This window comes from Streptopelia decaocto (genome assembly GCF_964273445.1).
Source record: "Streptopelia decaocto genome assembly, chromosome: 1".
Lineage (NCBI taxonomy): Eukaryota > Metazoa > Chordata > Aves > Columbiformes > Columbidae > Streptopelia > Streptopelia decaocto.
This window is the reverse complement of record NC_138663.1, coordinates 128,239,934-128,258,789: the sequence shown is the minus strand read 5'-3', so window position 1 is coordinate 128,258,789 and position 18,856 is coordinate 128,239,934. Positions and strand designations below refer to the sequence as shown.

Here is an 18,856-nt window from a genome sequence, read left to right as displayed (position 1 = left end):
CACACAGGGGAGATGACACACACTCGCCACTTCTCGGTCTGCAAGAAGGACGCTGCCGGCCAGAGAGGCTTTCTACCAGGTGCAGGAAACTGCCCACACATTTGGGTCCAGGCACGTCTTAACTTCATGCGTGACCACATCCAAAACCAGCTTGTGGGCAGCGAGCTGCTCCTGGTGACTTGCACACTCAATACCATGTGTCGGCCAAAGCTGGGAGAAATCTCTCTGCCTATGGCTCACAAGACTTTGCTGCATCTTCTGGTCGCAGGTCCAGGATGGGATCTCAGCAAAACTTGAGGCAATTTGTGTTGCTACAACATGCATTGCATGCAACCGGCTTCTGCCAGAAAAAGCTTCCAGCTCCCTGGGCTTTTCAGTTCACATCATCCTGATCACCATCTTGCCATGTCCATTCCTACAATAACTTTTGGGAGAAGCTCCCCCAAACTCCCATCGCTAATGACAACAGAGGTAGCTATCAATGTTTGGTAGCATCACAAAAAATGATATCCTGAGCTTCCCAGAGATGTAAGGCTTTACGGCTGGTTTTTCAGAGATACTCAGTGCTGGTTACTCTTGCTGTCTTCTGTCAGAGTTATGGACACTCAACACCCTTGAAAAATCATCACATTTGTTCCTAGAGCTGGTGATTTATCAAATGGCAGGAATGGAATCTCTCTGAAAGGCAGTTGTGCCTAGAAGTACTAAATTTTAGAGATGTGTCCAGAGCAAGATTTCGAAAAGCCAAACAAATGAGCCAAAATATTGGTAGGAGAAAATAGAATTTCTTTTGGAGAAATGAGGATGGAAAAAAAAGCTAGAGGAAAGGGCTGCATTTCCCTAGAAACCTGAGAAACAGGAAGCAAACATCATGTGAAATCCTCTTGCAGCTGCCCTCTGTTTGGCCAAAGCCCACTGCCAAGGTAGCCTGGCCAACATGTCCATGGTTCATCATGCCATGGCTACCTAAGTTTCAGAAAGCAAAATAAGGCATGAGTCAGTGAACTCGCTCCTTTCACCCCATTATTTCTGTGTTTATGATGTTTGCCTGACAAACACAAAAGGCATTCAGGCAAGCCTCCAGCAGGGTTGCTTTCACCAGGGTTGGCAGACACACAATGACCATGACAGACCTCCACGCTGAAGAGCAGACTGGGGCTCGAGGAGCACAGGAACCCTGCTTTCTCCCAGTACAGCTGTGTTGCAAGACAGCTGAACAACAGCCACTGAATGGCCTGCAGGAGCCTAGAAGCTCTTAGGATAAACCAGAGCCAACCTGGTCTCCCCGCGACACCTTCTGAGTACTTTAGAGCAAGGTGGAAAGAGAGGTGTGAGGAGCAAGTTGGAAGCTATCACACACACCTTCAGCTCAAAGGCCAAAACCGCCAATGGCCTTGGGGCCATTACCAAGGTGGGGGCATGTTTACCCACCTACAGACCTGACACATATCCCTCCTTCTCTAGTATCTCCTTCCCATTAAAAAAAGCCAAATCTTGCCAGCTGGGTTTTCAAGCACCCACAGCATGCAAATTATTATCCTCCCTCTTCCCACCACTGAAGGTTGGGCACTTCACGGCATCACCAGCTAGCTGCCCAGTAGAACACTGTCCCCAGGAGGGGATGGGCAAATCTCTACTTACTGAGCGGCAGGACGGTGATGGGGATGTTCTTTGGCCGCTTGCTCTCCTTGTCGATGAAGTCCCCCGTCACTGTCTTCTCCCGCTCGGTCACCCGGCAGTTGTACTTGCCGCTGTCCTCAAGGCGGAGGCGGTAGATCTTCAGCACAAAAACATTGTCACTTTCTTTGGCTACCTTGAGCTGGCCCTGGGCCTCGCGCTGGGCGAACTCGTTGTTGAGCACCGGCACAGCGTTGGGTCCCAGACTGGCGATGAGGGAGCTGTTGAAGGCCCAGGAGATGGAGAAGTAGCGGTCAGGGACATTCTGTGCCTCCAGAATGCAACGAAACTCCACCGGCTCGCCCACAATATAAGTCCGTTTCTCTGTCTCCAGACGAACACTGAACTCCTTATCTAGGGAGAGACAGAACAACTCATGTCAGCACGGCAAAGCCCATCAGGAAATCCAGCACACCTCGTGTGAGGTATTTACAAACTGATACTCCCTGTACGGCCAACATCCCTCAGATATGTACATCCACAGGTTACAGGCTTGCTTTTGCTGTGAGAAACTGGATCGGCTGTGCTGCAGGACAGACAGTTTGCTGTCCAGCACACAAGAGCTTCAGGACTTCCCCAGTCATGACCCTTTACTCCTGGGAGCAGCTCTTCTGCGACACCAGCATCGAGTGGCACTGCTGGATGCAAGCTGGAGCCTAGTCCTACTCACACCCCACACAGCCCGGGGTTGAGAGGCAGGGTCTTTGGGGATATCACAGAGGAAAAAAGAGCTCAGCCAGGTCCTTAGATTCTTAGCAGGAACCTGTGGTGTGGGCTGGGAGAAGGACTTCAACTTGCAGATGGACCTCGTGCAATACAGAAGTGCTTGCCAAAAGTTTTTATTTTCTGCTGTCACTCTTATCTCCTCACTTACCAAAATTCTCATTGCTTTTGCTAGCATCAAGTGCTTAAGATTTATGTTGCATCTCATGCATCAGCCCTAGATTGCTGGTTATGTCAGGAGAAAGGGGCTGCCACCCAAGCCCCCTTGCTACCCCAGTGTCCCCTAGTTGCTATTTACTGACATCTGCCCTGCCCGCAGGCAGCACTTGGACCCTCCTTTGCCTTGCTTCACCCTGTCAGGGACACACAGCAAAGGAGAGAGCCAAGCCCCAGCCACCTAACATGGCACAGCTCTGTTTTCCGCCTCTTCACACCACCCAGCCGAGCGAGTAAAGGTAGAGGAAATACTGACCGGTGGCTTGCACGTTGACGATGGCGCCCTGGGAACGCTTGCGGGTCATGGCATACCAAGACTTGTCTGGGTCCTGGATCCACTCAGCCGCCTCACAATAAAACTCGCCCTGATCTGACGGGTGGAGGTTGTAGATGGTGAGCTTCGAGGTGGTCTCCCCAACTTTGTCCAAGCGAACGTCCCCCGTGGCTTGCCGCTGGGCATAGGCGCTGCCAGCCCGCAGGACGAAGTCACGGCTGAGGGAGATGATCTCCACGGGTGCCTCGCTTCCTCGCTGCCGGTACCAGGCGATGGAGACGTGGCTGTGCTGGGTCGTGCTTTTGGACACCTCACACTTCAGCTCCAGGGAGTCGCGCTCCACTTTGTTCAGCGTCTGGGGGACCGCCGTCACCCGCAGCGAGTCGGGGATCACTGCAGCAAAGGGGGATGGGGAGACACAGCCCAAGAGTCAGCAATGCTGAGTCTAAAGTCCAGATATATTAAAGGAGAGATGGGGGAGAGGTTTCTTTTTAAGGCTGTAATTAATCATTAATTATTAGAAAAGTGCTGTTGGCTCACACCTGTCCCCCAAAAAGGGGAGAATTGCCCCCAAAGCCCTTGGCTGGGAATGACTGTAACCTGCAGCACACACTCCAGTGCTGTGCTAAAATTCCTGCTCAACAGCCCCAGTGACTGCACAGGGTTGTCCACGAAAAAGTCAGCATATCCAATTCCCCTCTCCTTTGTTTATATCATACTTCATGTTCTAATGACTCCTTCAGGCCAAAGGAAGGGGTTTCTGCATTCAGAGGGAAGTGGCTCCTCTGAGGGCAGCAATGCAGTTGCAGCCTGCCCAGCTCCCACTCCCAGGACACGGTCATGTCAAGGCACTTGGTAATGAAACTGCTGCGTACTTTTCCAGTTGATTAACTGGAGGAAAGGACGTACAGCTGCTAAAATCGGAATGAAAAAGAACTGCAGCCCCCAAACCTTTCTGGATTTTAGCAAGCACCTTAATTTTTGCAAGAGGTTCTACCACCAGAAGACAGACATTCTTAAAAAGAAGCCCTTCTAGACTTTGTTGTCTCAGGAAACATCATGTGGAAGGATGAATGCAAAGCTTCTTCCCAGCTCTGCAGACAAGGCAGCGTTAGAGAGCCTATTAATGCCCACGGTTTCACCACGTACTGGTGGAATATAATTAACATATCTCAGTTTGGTTTCACTGACAGCACTGGAAGGTTTGATGAAATTAGCTGAGCTGCCGAAAACTGCAGCTGTTCCGCTCAGGCACGGCTACGGAAAGCAATGAGATGCAGTGAAGACAACTACTGGGATTATTTATGGCAGAAAAGTCAGAAGACAGGAAAGAAAAAAGCCATGAAATGGAGTAAACAAGAGGGAGATCTTCCCACATCCAGCCCAGATGGGTGCATTTGCTTTTACCACATGCTCATTACCCAGGCAATGCGCTGCCCCTGACAGGGAACGTACCTGGTAAAGCCATTTACATCGCAGGCCATTGCCCCTGTCCCTGCAGCCGGGTCTCCTCTTCCCTTCCTTCCCCTCATCTTCCTCGCTGAGGCTCCTGTCCCAGTGATAGCCTCTGGCAGACCAAGGCCAGAAGCCCACCTCACTTCGCCTTTCCCACTTCCCTCTGACTTCCAGACCCGCAGTGACGCAGCAACTAACTTCACCGGTTCACACCACCTGCACGATGAGATTTAAATTTCTCATTTCAAACCTTTCTCAATAATTTCCATAGCCGTGCAGCTCCTTTCTCTTTGCCCTCCAGCCACGGGCTCTTATAACTTTTCTTACGTTATTTGAATAAATTAAACCTGATCATCATCTTGTTGGGAGTTATTACACTTTTCTCCTGAGGTGCTTCAAAGGCAGAGGCTGCTACACCAGCCTCCGCACAACAGCGTATAGGGCGAAAGCGGGCAGCTGTGAAGAAAACCTGCATGCCCTCCTCCCCCCCAGTTTGAGAGCCCTGGGTACACCCCGATTGCCTGTGTGCCCCCCAGCCCTGCTCAGTAGAACAGCCGCTTGCTGGCTACAGGCAAAGGGGTGCCCTGCTTACCCAGAAAGCCTGCCTGGCTGTGCAGGGCGAGTACAGGCCAGGCACTTGTTTGCCAGACATGGAGCTGCCCGCTCCCCACGAGTAATGCCAGGAAGCCTGTATAAAGGCTTGATCTCAAACAAGCTATGCTGTTCCCCAAGCAGGTTAGAGGCCAGCGCAGGCACCGCTTCAGCCACTGGAACCATGGCTTCGTATTTCCAGGTGCTGTGACATGCTGTGCTGCATTCCTGCTACTCTTTCGGTTAAAAAAGCCAGCCGAGACCCTCTAGGTTAGAGGAATCAGTAAGACCTTTTGGGCTGCATGCCGCCTTGAGGACATTGTCTACATCAGCTGGGTATGGACATACGTTCAGTCAGTGTCACCTTCCTAACCCAGGAGGATTAGAGACACACTCACCAAATGAAAGCCCAGTTTCCAAAGGATGAGATGTCAAGAGGGACAGGCAAGAGCCCTGAGCTGGCTGGGGCAGCAGAAGGGCTCTGTGCTTCGCTCTCATGCTTGACCAGTGATGCACGAACAACTTTTTTAGTTACACCGCGAGATGCAACTGGGGTATCGTGTTTGGGGACTAGGGAGGCGGGTAGGAGAGAGGGGAAAACGCCATTCTCAAGAGGCAGCTGAACATGGCAGCAGGTCACAGCTCATTTCAGAAGCCCGATGAGCATTTCATTCTGAGTGCTGCGGAGCACTGGGGAGTCCCGCAGGAGGGCTGCAGGTCCACTGGGGCTCACGCACCACCCCAAGGCACAGAGGCTGCTGGCCTGTGCCAACAAGAGGGCTACAGGCATTGCTCAGCCCATCAGGCTGGAGCAGATCAGGAAGTCATGGACAGAAAAGCAAGCAAAGGTATGACAGCACACATGGGGAGGTGTGTTATCAGAAGAGAAGTTCCTCCCAAGCCAGTTATCCTGCTCAGACTTCAAGGACATCAGTTTGTAGATCAGGACACAAGTAACTCTTTGCATGGTGTTCACCTGGAAGCCAGCCATCACGCTGCCAGGCTGCACGCACCCATCCCTCAGTCACCTACCATGGGAAGCACCAGGGTTTCTAGGGGCACCCTGCAAGTTGGGTTCCACTTGAAAATAAGGGTAAGCTTAGATGAGAGTCATCACTGTCTGAAGGGGAGCAGGGCCACACCTGAATCAGAGCCAAGATGGATGCTATAGGACACATCCTCTCACCTGCACATTCTCATCCAGCTCCAGCCTGCTTCTCTCCTCTTTTCAACATCCCATCCAGACAGCCTGCCTTGCACTTCCCCCAGCACCCAGCAACCTCGTCCCCCACCACAAGGCTATCCCTGCAGCTGCCATGACACCCTGGAGGTGCCAGAAGAGCTCCCCTCTCTCCAACATCAAGGTTACCTTTGGCAGCAAGCAGAGACGGGGGGATGAGCAGCTGAAAAGCACTTGGTGGGAACAAACCTGTTGCACTACAGCCAAACCCAAAGCCAGCAATAAATACAGAATTTCCTGTTAGTCCCCAAGCTGCAGATTACGGCATAGGGCACTGGAGTAGGTACTCAGCAGTGGGTGGGCTGCTAAGCAGAGGGTGCTCAAAAGCACCCCCAAGTTTTGAGAGCTCCTGAAATATTAAATGTAAATATTACCACTAGAGGGTGTCAGGGACCCGGCTAGGGAGAGTCCCAGAGCCCTGCGGTCAGGACAAAGAGGAGGAGGGTGGGGGGAGCCTGGAGATGCTCCCCTTTCCCCTAGGGTGGTGCCCATGGGCATTCCCTCCTCAGGAAGCCTGCACACACAGCTCCAGTCAAGCCCACCTCAAATGTACACACCCCCATAGATGAGCACTCAGTGAGCTACATAAAGTATTTACAGATTGGGAATTAAGGCCGTTTAGTTTAGGATAAGGCTTATAGTCTCCCAGAAAACAAGCAGGCAGCCGAGACTGGAGTTCCTAGGTGTGGCCTCAGCACACACCTCAAATTCTTCAATGTGCTCTTCTTTGAGGCCCAGGACCAGCTACATTTGCAGTAGTTCCTGGAGCCATGCTGAACTGTGCCTCAGGTGGACAAAGACCACCCAGGTGTCTCCCTTCTCCCTGCCTGGCTCCGATTTCTCCTTGGGTATCCAAAACCCCAACCACCCCCAAGAGGTAGGCTATCAAAGCTTTTATGTGCCAGACACAAACCAGAGAGATACCAACATTTCTTCTACTCCCAGGTAAGGCAGCAAACCTGCCTGAGATGCCAGTTCCTTGTCAGGTGATGCAGGAAGAACATCAGCCTGGAAGCTGGTAAAACAACACTCTGAAAATCACTTAGCAACAGGGCAGCCTTACACTGTAGGCTCTTCAGGAGAAAAATAATTTAGACAGGCTACTCAGCACAGTGGGACCATCTCAGGGCCACTGTAAGACAAGTAAAACCCACCAGCCTCTTCTTCCCTTGGACTTCACTATAGCTTTTACCCACTGACAGACTTTAGAGGCACCCTGTGGTGATACCCTGTGTTCCCAACTGCCCAGTTCATACTACCCGGGCAGAGATAAGCTTGCCAAGTGTCAAGAGTGAACTATTTAGGAAGAACAAACACATGTATTCTCTACTCCTAGGGAGCTGCTTCTGGCTCAGAAATACTGCTCTGGATTTTGCAGGGAATTAGTAGAAGAGTTATGTTTCCATCTGCCCCATGACATCTTGTTGCCCTGCAGGGATCCCAGCTCAGTGCCATGAACCTCCTTCCCCAATCCCTGTGGTTGTGCATGCGAGACAGAAACAAGCTGCTCAAGAGGAACCGCAATGCCAGTGCCACTGGTCCAGAGGTGAGCGCTGGCAGGCACCGAATGGCACCGCAAATGGCACTGAGGGGACGCAACATTTTATTATTACCCTCTGCAAGCTGCTAACCCTCCTGCAGCTAGCCTTGCCATCCCAGGGAGGGACAGTCTGACAGCCTGATGCCACAGAAACAACTGGAAGGGACCTGTCCTCTCCCAGCCACTGCAAGCTCTCAGGGAGCCACTCTCCTTATATCCCTGCCCCCATCACTATTTGGATCCTTACAGGATCCAAATATGTGTGCATGTGTGTGGCAGGAGGAAGGGGGTGGTGATGAGGCAGGGAAGATATCTAGATTAGCAATGTAATCCTCTCAAGCCTTGCAATTAGCTGTACGTGCCGATCCATACCTGCTACAGCACACTAGACACCGCTCTCTGTCATCAATCACAGAATCATAGAACAGTTTGGTTTGGAACAGACCCTCAAAGCTCATCTAGTTCAAACCCCTGCCATGAGCAGGAACATCTTCAACTAGATCAGGTTGCTCAGAGCCCCGTCCAGCCTGGCCTTGAATGTCTCCAGGGATGGGGCATTTGCCACCTCTCTGGGCAACCTGTGCCAGTATTTCACCACCCTCCTTGTAAAAAATTTTTTCTTCACAATTGAGCCTGAATCTCCTTTCCTTTAGTTTAAAACCATTACCTCTTGTCCTGTCGTAACAGACCCTTCTAAAAAGTCCGTCCCAAACCTTCTTGTAGGACCCTTTTAAATACTGAAAGGCTGCAATAATGTCTCCAGTCAAAAGCTTATGTAATGCCTTAATCATGGAGGAAAACACATGCTCTGTTATACTGCAAAACCAATGAAGACCCTCAAATGTCACCTTTGGAAGTGGACAAAACTGAGCAGATCATGCTTCTAGCAGGGTCCTCTGCCTGCCTTCTTTTTAAGTCCCACCTAAAAACTCACAGGTGGCCTGGGGCAGGCAAAGCTGATTTCCTGTTGCTGCTGCTTGTAAGTTGCTCCCACTGCCCAAGGTCCTACCAGAATCTGGGGAGACAAACCGACCACCCTGGGATGTACTTTTTCTGTGACTAAGTGCGTGGGGTCTCTATGCGAAACTTTCTGTCCACTCTTCCTCACCCACCAACATAGAGCTACAGGCTCCTGATACCACAGGGAAAACATAAATCATAGAATAATAGAAAGTTTGGGTTGAAAGGGATCTTAAAAGGTCATGTAGTCCAGCCCCTCAACTGTTAATAATCTGGTTGGTTTGGGGATTACATGCCTTTATTAAAGCCCCACCTGCACAGAGAAAGAAGGATGCCTAAAGACAGGTTTAAATGAAAGGCAGCTGAAAGGCTAATTGTTTAAATAAATTAAAAAAGAAACCCTACACTTTTCGGAATTAGTCAGTGAATTCACTCCAAGCTCCTGAAGGTGTGAGCAGAACTTGTCCTGTGGTCTCTAGAAAAGCAGTCAGAATATACTTTTAATCCTCCTGTAAATATTTAAGCCTTATTTCAAATGAGAAGTTGAACAATGAAGTTACTTTTTGTTGCTGCACAATCAAGAAGTACAGTGTGAAACACTACAATGACCTGCAGTTAATTATAACGCCACAACGTTCCGCAGTAAGAGCAATAAAATAAAATAACACATCCCCAGTTTGCATGCTTGCAGCTTTTTAAAAGGGCAGTTTGTCACTGATTCTGCTGCTGGCAGAAAGCAAGAGTGAAGCTGAAGAGTTAAGTAAGATGGCATGGCAGTTGTTTCGCAGCAGTAGTAATAAATCCTTCGACTACAATAGTATCCTTGTTTGTAAATTAACGATTGGCTGGAACGATTATGCCTATAGAAACGCATCTCCCAAAGAAACTGGGTGAGTTCAAGCAACCGGTGGGAAAGGACGCAGGAAAAAGAAGTAAATAATGTAGAAGACAGGGAAAAAACCAGAATCAGAGAGAAGACGTGAAAATTGGAAATTAGGTCAGCTTTCTGATTCAGGGCCTGAACTCCCGCTTGCTTGCTGCAGGCTCCGTCAGCCACACGCCCAGCCTGCCCCGTTTGGGGCTGTCACTGTGCTGTCCCCCCAGCCACCGCACAACCTGCTCCTGCTCTGCGATGTGCCTTGTGAGAGGAGCTTTCCAGCCAAATCCCTGCATGGGACCCCCTCCCGCAGCTTCCCAAGCCCCACACAGACCCACAAGGGTTGGCAGTGGGTGCCCCGTGGCCCCATCAGCAACCCCTTCCCCATACACCCAGGGTGGGTGTGCAAGGGGAACAGATACGCACAGCCGCAGCTCCAGCTTGTCCTTCATGGACCCCAGGGAGCTACAGCTTTCCCAGCTGCTCATGAGTGCTTTGGCTCCAGAAGAAAACACCCACCTTTCCCCTTTCCACCGGGTTTTACCCTGGGGCTCTAGCCCTGCCAGCACAGTGCTGTTCAGAGCAGTTCTCTTAGCCTCCTCCCGCCACAAGCAGTGGATGCTCCTCCAAAATTGCTAGCCCTCTTCTATCGACTGCTCCTGACACAGTGTGGTGGGTGCCAGGGGCACATTCATACTCCATGCCCCTGTTTTGCTGTCTCACATCACCTCTCTGCCTGGAGCTGAAGCTGCTCTGAGGAGTAGGGGAAGGCAGGCTCCTACTAACAAGCTCCTTTCTTCTCTCCCCACCCACTCTGCCCAAAAACACCCCAAGGAACATGTGGTTATTAGGACAGTTAATTTAGGTGGAGAAGTTCAAGTGACCTAATTAAAAAAAAAGAGAGAGAAACCAGAAAGGGGTGGTAAAAGCACAAGGAGGCACCCAGCAGAGAGAGTCATTTGTTCATTAAGCAAAAATTAGCCAGAGCATCAGTGGAGCAAACCCTGACCAGAGGTGGCCTGAGGGCCAGACACTGGGGACACCGAGGCACCCAAAGAGCACGGTGAGCCGGGTATGTGGTGGGGCAGAGAGCACAGGCCTCACGTCTGCCTCCATCTCCCAGCCAGGAGGAGGAAAATCCTTCCTCCCTCGCACACGCAGAGTTTTTTTTCAATCCTGGGCTCAGTCTGAAGAAGCGTGCAAACCAGCCTGCAAACCAGCCTGCAAGGAAAAAAAGGCTCAAGGCAGTGGCAGAGATGACATCCAAAGGGACAGGGGTTTTCCCTTCCCTTCCCTGCAATGGGGGAACTCTGCTTTGTGACAGCCTGGATGCCGGTGCTCTGCTACCCAGCACCTGACAAGACAGTTGCTCAGTGGGCTCTGTGCTTGGGCTCTGTGGTCGCAGTGCATCTCTGTGCTGGTCTGACTGAAAGTGAGTTAACTTTTTCTCATGCAGTCAGAAACCCTTCTTTTTTGTAGCTAGCACGGTCACTGTTTGGATTTAGTTTGAGAACAAGAAGATAACACTTTGGGACAGTGTTAATGTTTTGAATTGCTGTTGTCTGAGAGCCAAGGAAACTCTGAGTGCTCTGCCTACAGGTGTGAGGCATTGAGGAAGTGGGGCATGGATGGGGCAGAGCTTGACTGACATCCAGACTGATCAATAAGAGTATTCCCTCCCATCAGTGTCATGCTTCATATTTACCGAGAGTTGGGATCTTCTGGCAAGGAGCTGGGATGGAGACCCATTTTGGTTTCTGCTCTGTTTTGGGGTAGTTCTGTTCAGGAATTTCTTTAGCTCGGACTTTTTGCCATCCTGCCCTTTGCAGAGGTCTCTGGGCTTTTCTGCTTTTTTTTCTCTCTTCAGGATCAACTGTTCGGGACCAGGTGCTGCTGCTTGGGACTGGCTGCTCGGTGCGGATGGAGTTTGTGAGGAATTGCATTGAGTATCTTTTATTTTATATTCTATCTTCATTTTATATATATTAGTAGTAGTATATTAGTGTTATTTTATTAAACTGTGTTTATCTCAGTCCACAAGTTTCTCCCTTCCCTTTTGATTCTTTCCCCTATTTGGGGGTGGGAGGGGAGAAGTGAGCGAGTGGCTACCGTGGGTTTGAATTGCTGGCTGGGGTTAAACCACAACCACCCCATTGAGCAGGCCAGCACCCCAGGCAGACCCAGAGGAGATCCAGGCATGCTGCAATGCCTGATGTGTCCCTGACGGTGGGACCTTCCCGTGCCCACTGCTCAGTGACACCTGGCTGGGCTGCCAGCCCAGCCCAGCACCGCCAAGCACCACACCAAGCCCCTCCAAAACAGGGGATATATCAGGGGAGGGCAGCAGTGGGCTGCAAACCACCAGGCACCACACTGACCATTCACCTGCAGAGGCAATAATCTCCAGCAGCAAGCCAAGGTGAGTCAGCTCACAAATCCCTTTTTCCCTGTCTCCCTCCCTCTTGGACAATCTCACCTTCATGAGGGTTTAGCTCTCCCACTGATCCCGAGCACCACCAGCGAGCTACCGCAGCTTAACGCAAGCCTAAGCCACTGCAAACAGCAGGGCACAGCACACCAGCGTGCACCTCTTCCACCAGGGGTTAAGCTGATGCCTTTTACTTAACAGTACTTTTGAGCTAAGAGCAGAGACAGGGGAATTTGCTGTGGCTTAAGCTGGTACAAGGCAACCTGCTAAGCCACAGCCTCCCAGAGCCCTCAGGACAGCCAGGAAAAGCAAAAATCCCCCCAAAACCAGCAAACACGGCGCTGAGGAGCAACATAGACTGGGCTCCTCTGAAGCCACGCATGCAATGCTGTCTTGATGTTTTACACCTCTGAAGCTGAAGTTAAGGAATTATAGAAGTAGGAAGCTTAGAAAATCCTCTTTTCGGCAATTTTTTAAAAACCTTATTTTGCTCAACCTAGCGTGCTTAGGCAGGCAATACAAACAGCTGAACAGGGAGAGAGTCGTGTAGTATCACTTCAAAACAATCAAAACACATCTCAGGCCATATTCCCCCTGGACTATAATAATGTTTGTGGTGCTTTATAGTCAGGTAAGTCACCCATCTCAAAAATCAATTCTCAAGGAGGATTCTCCTCTACTTTAATTACACAAGCAAGAGCAGGAGCAACACTGGAGATAAGAATGCAGAGCTGCTTTCAGAGATTAGTGGCCCTGCTTCAAGGGCTCGGCAGAGATCACACAGGAGGTCAAGGCGAGCACGTGAGAGCTGTTTTTCCTTCATTTGCGCAATAATGAAGGTTTTGAGACCTTGCAAACACCTTTCTCTCATCTGCCTCTGGGACCTGACCTTTCCCAAGCTGCAAAGCTCACAGACCAGAGCTTCCAACCTCCCCTTCTGGCCTTAAGCTCAGCAGCGGGGATTTATTTATGCCTCTGAGGCAAGATGGGACAGACCAAGACATACTTGGGAGACAATTTTTGCAAGCAGCATTTTTTAAACTAAAAACTCCAGAGAATCCCAAATGGAGAACCTGGGCCCATCCACTCCAAACTCCACCTTCCTGCTGAGCACACAAGAATGGAGCATTTCATAGAACCACAAAATGGTTTGGGTTGGAAGGAACCTTAAAGATCACCTAGTTCCAACCCCCCTGCCATGAACAGGGACACCTTCCACTAGATCAGGTTGCTCAAAGCCCCATCCAACCTGTCCTTGAACACTTCCAGGTATGGGGCATCTACAACTTCTCTGGGCAAGCCTTCAGAAGCAAAGCACCAAAGGAAGAACAAAATTAGGCTTTATTGTCTATTACAGCCCAAATTTCTTTCTGTTCAGCTCAGGTCTGGGTCTTAGGTTCTCATGGGAAAACAAAATGAAAATGGCATACTGATGAATGGACAGAGAAGGAGAGACCAGAATCATATCTTCTTCGCATGGAGATTACTAAGGACATAGGGTGACTAACAAGTAGATGAGAAAAGGTTTTGAAATTTAAGCACAAAAAAATCCCCCATACAAAGACAGTGGAGAACTTTCTTTAACAGTCCCGTTTAGAGCATGGAAATTGTTCATAACACATTCAAACACACATCTTTACCAGACAAAAACCATCTACAAAGCCACAAAGTCACTGTGAGCTGGAGAGCTTTCTGAGGGCTGGAATGAAGGATGCTGGTTCTTTTGGGTATTTCCAAGCTACCTTCTTCCAACAAGGTTTTGGCAGCTCAGAACCATTATCCTAAAGCTGGCACTCCTGTGATGAATGAAAGGCACAGTCTGGCTCTTGCAGGATGGAATCCAAGTTCTCCAACCATGAGGACCACCTGCTCTTCTCCTGCACTAGAGACTGTGGAAAGCAGAATTAAGACAAGTAATGGAAATTTAGCCAAAGAGTCGACAGACTTCTGCCATCTGATCAAGGTATCGTAGATAAAACAAGCCAACATCCACTTCTGCAAATCTGTTTTCCCAGTGAGGTTTCTTTTTCTACTCTACTTCTGCAATCTTGCCTCTTATGCACATGGCTATGGTCATCTCTCCTGTTAAAGGTCTTCTTGCTCCAAGCTTCCTCTGATTCAGGTGGTGGGGATCTAGGGGGCAGAGGGTAAGAGGAGAGGAGATGAAATTCTGTGCTTGGAAGCACTTTTGAGACTGTGTAAAAAGGTGTTCTCTTGTCCCAGTGCAGCAATCAGCTAGTCTGGAAAAGCTAGTCTGGCACACACAACCAGTTGACTTTCTGCATGAGAGTGCTTGGCATCTTTATATTGAAATCTTTTAATAAATGTATTTATTTTTACATTCATCGATCTGGGTATTTCAAAATACACAGTGCCCTTTCTTTCTTCCCCTTCTCCCGTTCCACTTTCAGATTTCTGTGAACTTCTCTGGTTATCACGCCAATGAGAGATGGCCAATGCTGAGTTGCTCTCCTTGCAAAAGGGCACTGTCTGCAATGCTCCAGCAGCATCCTTACACGCAGCTCCAGAAGAGGACATCATTGTTCCTTACAAACTGTGCTATATTTCAAGGAGATGAGGAAGACAACAGGGCATCTCGAGGCAGTGGGAAGAGCTGCCAACAAGGATCAGTTGATGGAAATAATGATGGCTCTCCATCATGAAGCAATGCACTGCCCTGGCAAGGTGCATGAAGAAACCTTTGTGTTCACCAACTATAAGGCAGCAGCTCTTAAACCAGACAAACAGGTGGAAAAGATTCACTCAATAGTTAGTTCCTGCCATACAAATTGTATTCCAAACATTTTTGGAATGGCCCTCAGACCCTTCTGATGTAGAGAGGGTGTGATGACTATCCACAGGAAGCTTTGCTCATCCCCAGCAGTGAGTGCTCCACACAACCACAATGAAGTGGCAGCAGTAAGACACAGGCAAAACACCAGCTGGTCTTCCACGACACATACTAAACAATGAACAGCAGCATCATTTCAGAAAGAGATGGACACTTCTTCCAGCTTCACAGCCACTGGTTGCTTGTCCCGCCCATCAAGTGACACCCACCAGGCGAGCAGCCCCATAGGAAGATGGCTCGCTCAGAGCCAGCAGCACAGATGCACGCCACCGATGGTTACAGGAAGAAGGGAAAGGTCTGAGTCTTGCAAAATACAGGTAGGTCTTCTAGGACATAGTTCTCTGAGGTTTCCAGGATACACCAAATTCTTTGCTGGAGCCAGCGGGCATTTAAAAATAAGTGTTCAGGAAATAAACCTCACATTAAAATAAGGAGAAGATGCTTTTGGTGCAGCCATCATTAACCCAAAGGCACACACTGCATCAAAGTAGCGCATTAAAAAACCCACTCAAAACAGTAAAGAAAATAAGTCACGAAATAAACTAGTAAATAGGAAGTTTCCACAATGTCTCCAGTGCAGGATCAATATCACTGACTCCAGCAGAATCCAGGACTTTATTTATAGCACTTCCAGCCTTCTACTGGTGAAGCCCATGTGAGAGCCAAGCACAGATGACACACTGCTGTCCGCAGGTCTCCAGACAGCTCCAGTTTTCACTAGCGTGAAGCATTTCACTCGTGCTGCTGCTTCTCGGGAATGCCCTGGGCAGAGGTAGGCTCTGGAGTTTAACTGGCTGTGACACCATGAGAGGCATGCCCAGGAACAGCAGCAGATACACCGCTGGTCACTGCCTGCTCAGCAGATTGAGGAGAGCGCAGCGCAATGGAAATATCGCCTGCTCACATCAGCCTGAAGGGACCCTTGAGCAGGAGGAAGGAGAGGGAAGTTCTCCTCAGCAGTTAACAAGAACGGGGGATCTCTAAATGTCCTGGACTCCTATGAAAGAAAAATAAGGGAGCAAGACCCAAAGGTAATACTTTTAGGCTGCTGAAAGACAGGAGTCTTCATTATGGGCTTGTCGTCACAGTAGTATCTTTAGACAGTATCTTCTTACATCTCCACCCTTTGTATCAGCCTCTAGCTGGTAGGCATCATCAGGTTAACCTCTTTCTACAGATACTTAGGCTTCCCGGGGAGACAACAACAGGAAAGGCTTTCCTGCAGTATTTCAGCCGCCTGTGTTTCACCTCCAGAAGTGCCACCAGCTCTGCCTGATCTTCACCTCAGGCTGAATGTGCTCAGGGCTTGTTTCACCTTCTGCTGCACAAAGATAACAGCTTGTCTCCGCAAGCATGTCTAAAGTCTGAAAGCCCAAGATCTCTCATGCAGATGAGCTATGGTATGCAAATAAAGAACACAATGGGATCCTGATAAGGTATTTATTCTTACATCACCCTGGCCCTGCGCTGTCTGTGGGGGGAATAAACTTCTCACACCGATCAGATTCAAGTTGCTTTTTTACAAACAAGTAGAACTGGAAATCAAGACTGGTCGATCTGCTGAACTACGTCCAACTAGTCGATGCGAGTGATCATTGCATTACCAAAAGCAGAGCACAGCAATGGAAAACGGTCAGGGCAGATTAATTATTTAACTCATGGGCAGCTGCACAGACCCACAACCCATTTAATCGCTTTTCTCCTGCCATGGGGAAGGAGGCTGACCCCCTCTTGGCACCACCGTGGGGACAGGGAGCTAGCTGTCCCTGTGCACGGCTGAGCACCCAGGCGCTGAGGCTCTGCAGAGCATCACCCTTCTGTGTCAGCTGAACGAAGCGCAGGATACAGTGCGTGTCCCCACCGATGAAATTAAGACTATGCAACTACAATGCATGTGTGTGCTTCCATCTCCCACCAAACATTAGCAAGTGGCTAAATATTGAGAGATAGATAGTCTCAGAGTAAGTTTTACAGGTTTCATTAAACAGCTGGAGAAGCAGAGGAGATACCCACCACATATTAATACTTCTCTGTGGGGATCAACGCAACGTTTGGTCAACCTTTAGACACCCAAGTCATCACCTGGAAGACAACCACGGGGATACCTCAATCAGGGAAGAGCAATGACTGCACTTTATTAGATACCTAGGAATTCAACCATTCAAACTCACAGGAGGCCAAGATTCACTAGTTCCTCTGCTCACATGTATTCTTTTTCCTTTTATAAAATAAATCTTCTCCAAACTCAGCACTGATATCAGCACGCTATCCTATCTAAAACAGGGGACCCACTCAAACAAAAAAATCCACCAAAAGGAGTCTCAGGAGACTTGTTTTGTGACGTCCTCCCTCCTTGACTATCAGTGTTTTGTTCCCTAGACATAAAAAGCGGGACAGTTTTAAAGGCTATCGTATTTCAGATCACAGCCAAATTCCTGTAAACACAACCTTCAAAAAAGGAAGAATAAAAGAGCTTTAGCCTGTTTCTTCTTCTGTCACATTAAAATGGCAAGAAAGAATTTTTCTTCCTTAATTATTCTGCTTTTTTTTTTCCAATTTTGAATTGGAGCACATTAGGTATTCAGCCCTGGTAGACTCAAGGGTGACTGAAGAACTAGTGGAATCACAACAGCACAGAAGGGAGAGTGGAGAAATCAATAAGAGAAGAGAGCTTCAGTTGGACTCTTACAGTTCCCAAGTCCCAGCTTGTTTCTATAATATTAACGAGCACACTTGGGAATAAACTTCCTGGGGAAAGACTCGCTACCTGCAGCGCTTTGGCAGAGACAGGAGAAGACTCCCAGCTCATCCCTGAGGCTCCAAACAGCCCTTGCAGGCACATTCTTCCAAATGCCACCACTCCGCAGCAAAATGAATTATACAGCAACACTACACACTACTCACCCAAAATAAACAAGCAGGGAAGTGATTTAAAAAAAGAAAACAAACAAAGAAACACTTTTGTTTAAGGAAAATGTTAATTCTTTTAGCCACAACTGGAAAAAAAAACCAAACAAACATAAAACAGACAGTCAGCTATTCTCCCCTTCAAATTCATTGCAAGTTTATTTGAGTACTTGGTCATGCTCAAACATTCTGGATCTATTAAGGACTGGTTTATGCCAGAAAAATCCATGCAAAGTGATTTCAGTTAAACTAATGCAGCCTCTTATACTTGTCTGTTAAAACAGTCTTGCAGCAGACTTTAATCCATGCAGTTTACTTTGATAATTTAAGGAATTTAAGGATGTCCACATAGCCAAGAGGTAATAAGGTTGTGGAAAAGACACACAGGCCAAATGCAAAACTCAATACCTCACATGTTGCAAGTGAAAATCCAATTCCTTTCATGCTACCAGTGTAAATTCAATCCCCAAGAGTGCCCAAGAACAACAGGAGAAAAATGTGACAATTAAGTTATTAGGAGGCTGACAAATGCTTCTCCTCTACCCATAGAGCTGCTGAGGTGCACACCATCATATTGAGAACATCGAGAGCACAGTCTTCCATCAGCTTCAGTTAAGTCTGATGGAGGAACCCTTTCCTATGGCCCCCAAGATGTTTGTACCCTGGAAACACAGGCTGAGAGTGGGGAAGAGGTGGCCAAGTCCTCCACCAATATACCACAGAATCACAGAATGGTTGCAGTTGGAAGGGATCTCTGGAGATCAACTAGTCCAACCCACCTGCTAAAGCACATTCACCCAGAGCAGATCACACAGGAATGTGTCCAAGTGGGTCCTGAATGCCTCCAGAGGAGACTCCACAACCTCTCTGGGCAGCCTGTTCCAGTGCTCTGGCACCTCAAAGTAAAGAAGTTTCTTCTCATATTCAGATGGAACCTCCTGTGCTTCAGTCTGTGCCCGTTGCCCCTCATCCTGTCACTGGGCACCACTGAAAGTAGACTGGTCCCATCCTCTTGACACCCACCCTTCAGATATTTATAAACAATGATGAGATGCCCTCTCAGCCTTCTCCTCTCCAGGCTGAACAGACCCAGCTCTCCCAGCCTCTCCTCATATGA

At 48.9% G+C, this 18,856-nt stretch overlaps 1 protein-coding gene across 3 annotated transcripts in view; it reads right to left on the bottom strand.

The window, feature by feature from the left end:
• Positions 1–18,856, bottom strand: part of IGSF3 (immunoglobulin superfamily member 3) — a 104,173-nt gene that overhangs the window by 33,697 nt on the left and 51,620 nt on the right. For all 3 annotated transcript variants that reach the window (XM_082043701.1, XM_082043703.1, XM_082043702.1), the window contains exons 3-4: positions 2,873–3,283; positions 1,642–2,031 (exon numbers count right to left, since the gene is read on the bottom strand). In XM_082043701.1, the coding sequence (XP_081899827.1) occupies positions 1,642–2,031; positions 2,873–3,283 (801 nt within the window). The remainder of the gene's footprint in view (positions 1–1,641; positions 2,032–2,872; positions 3,284–18,856) is intronic.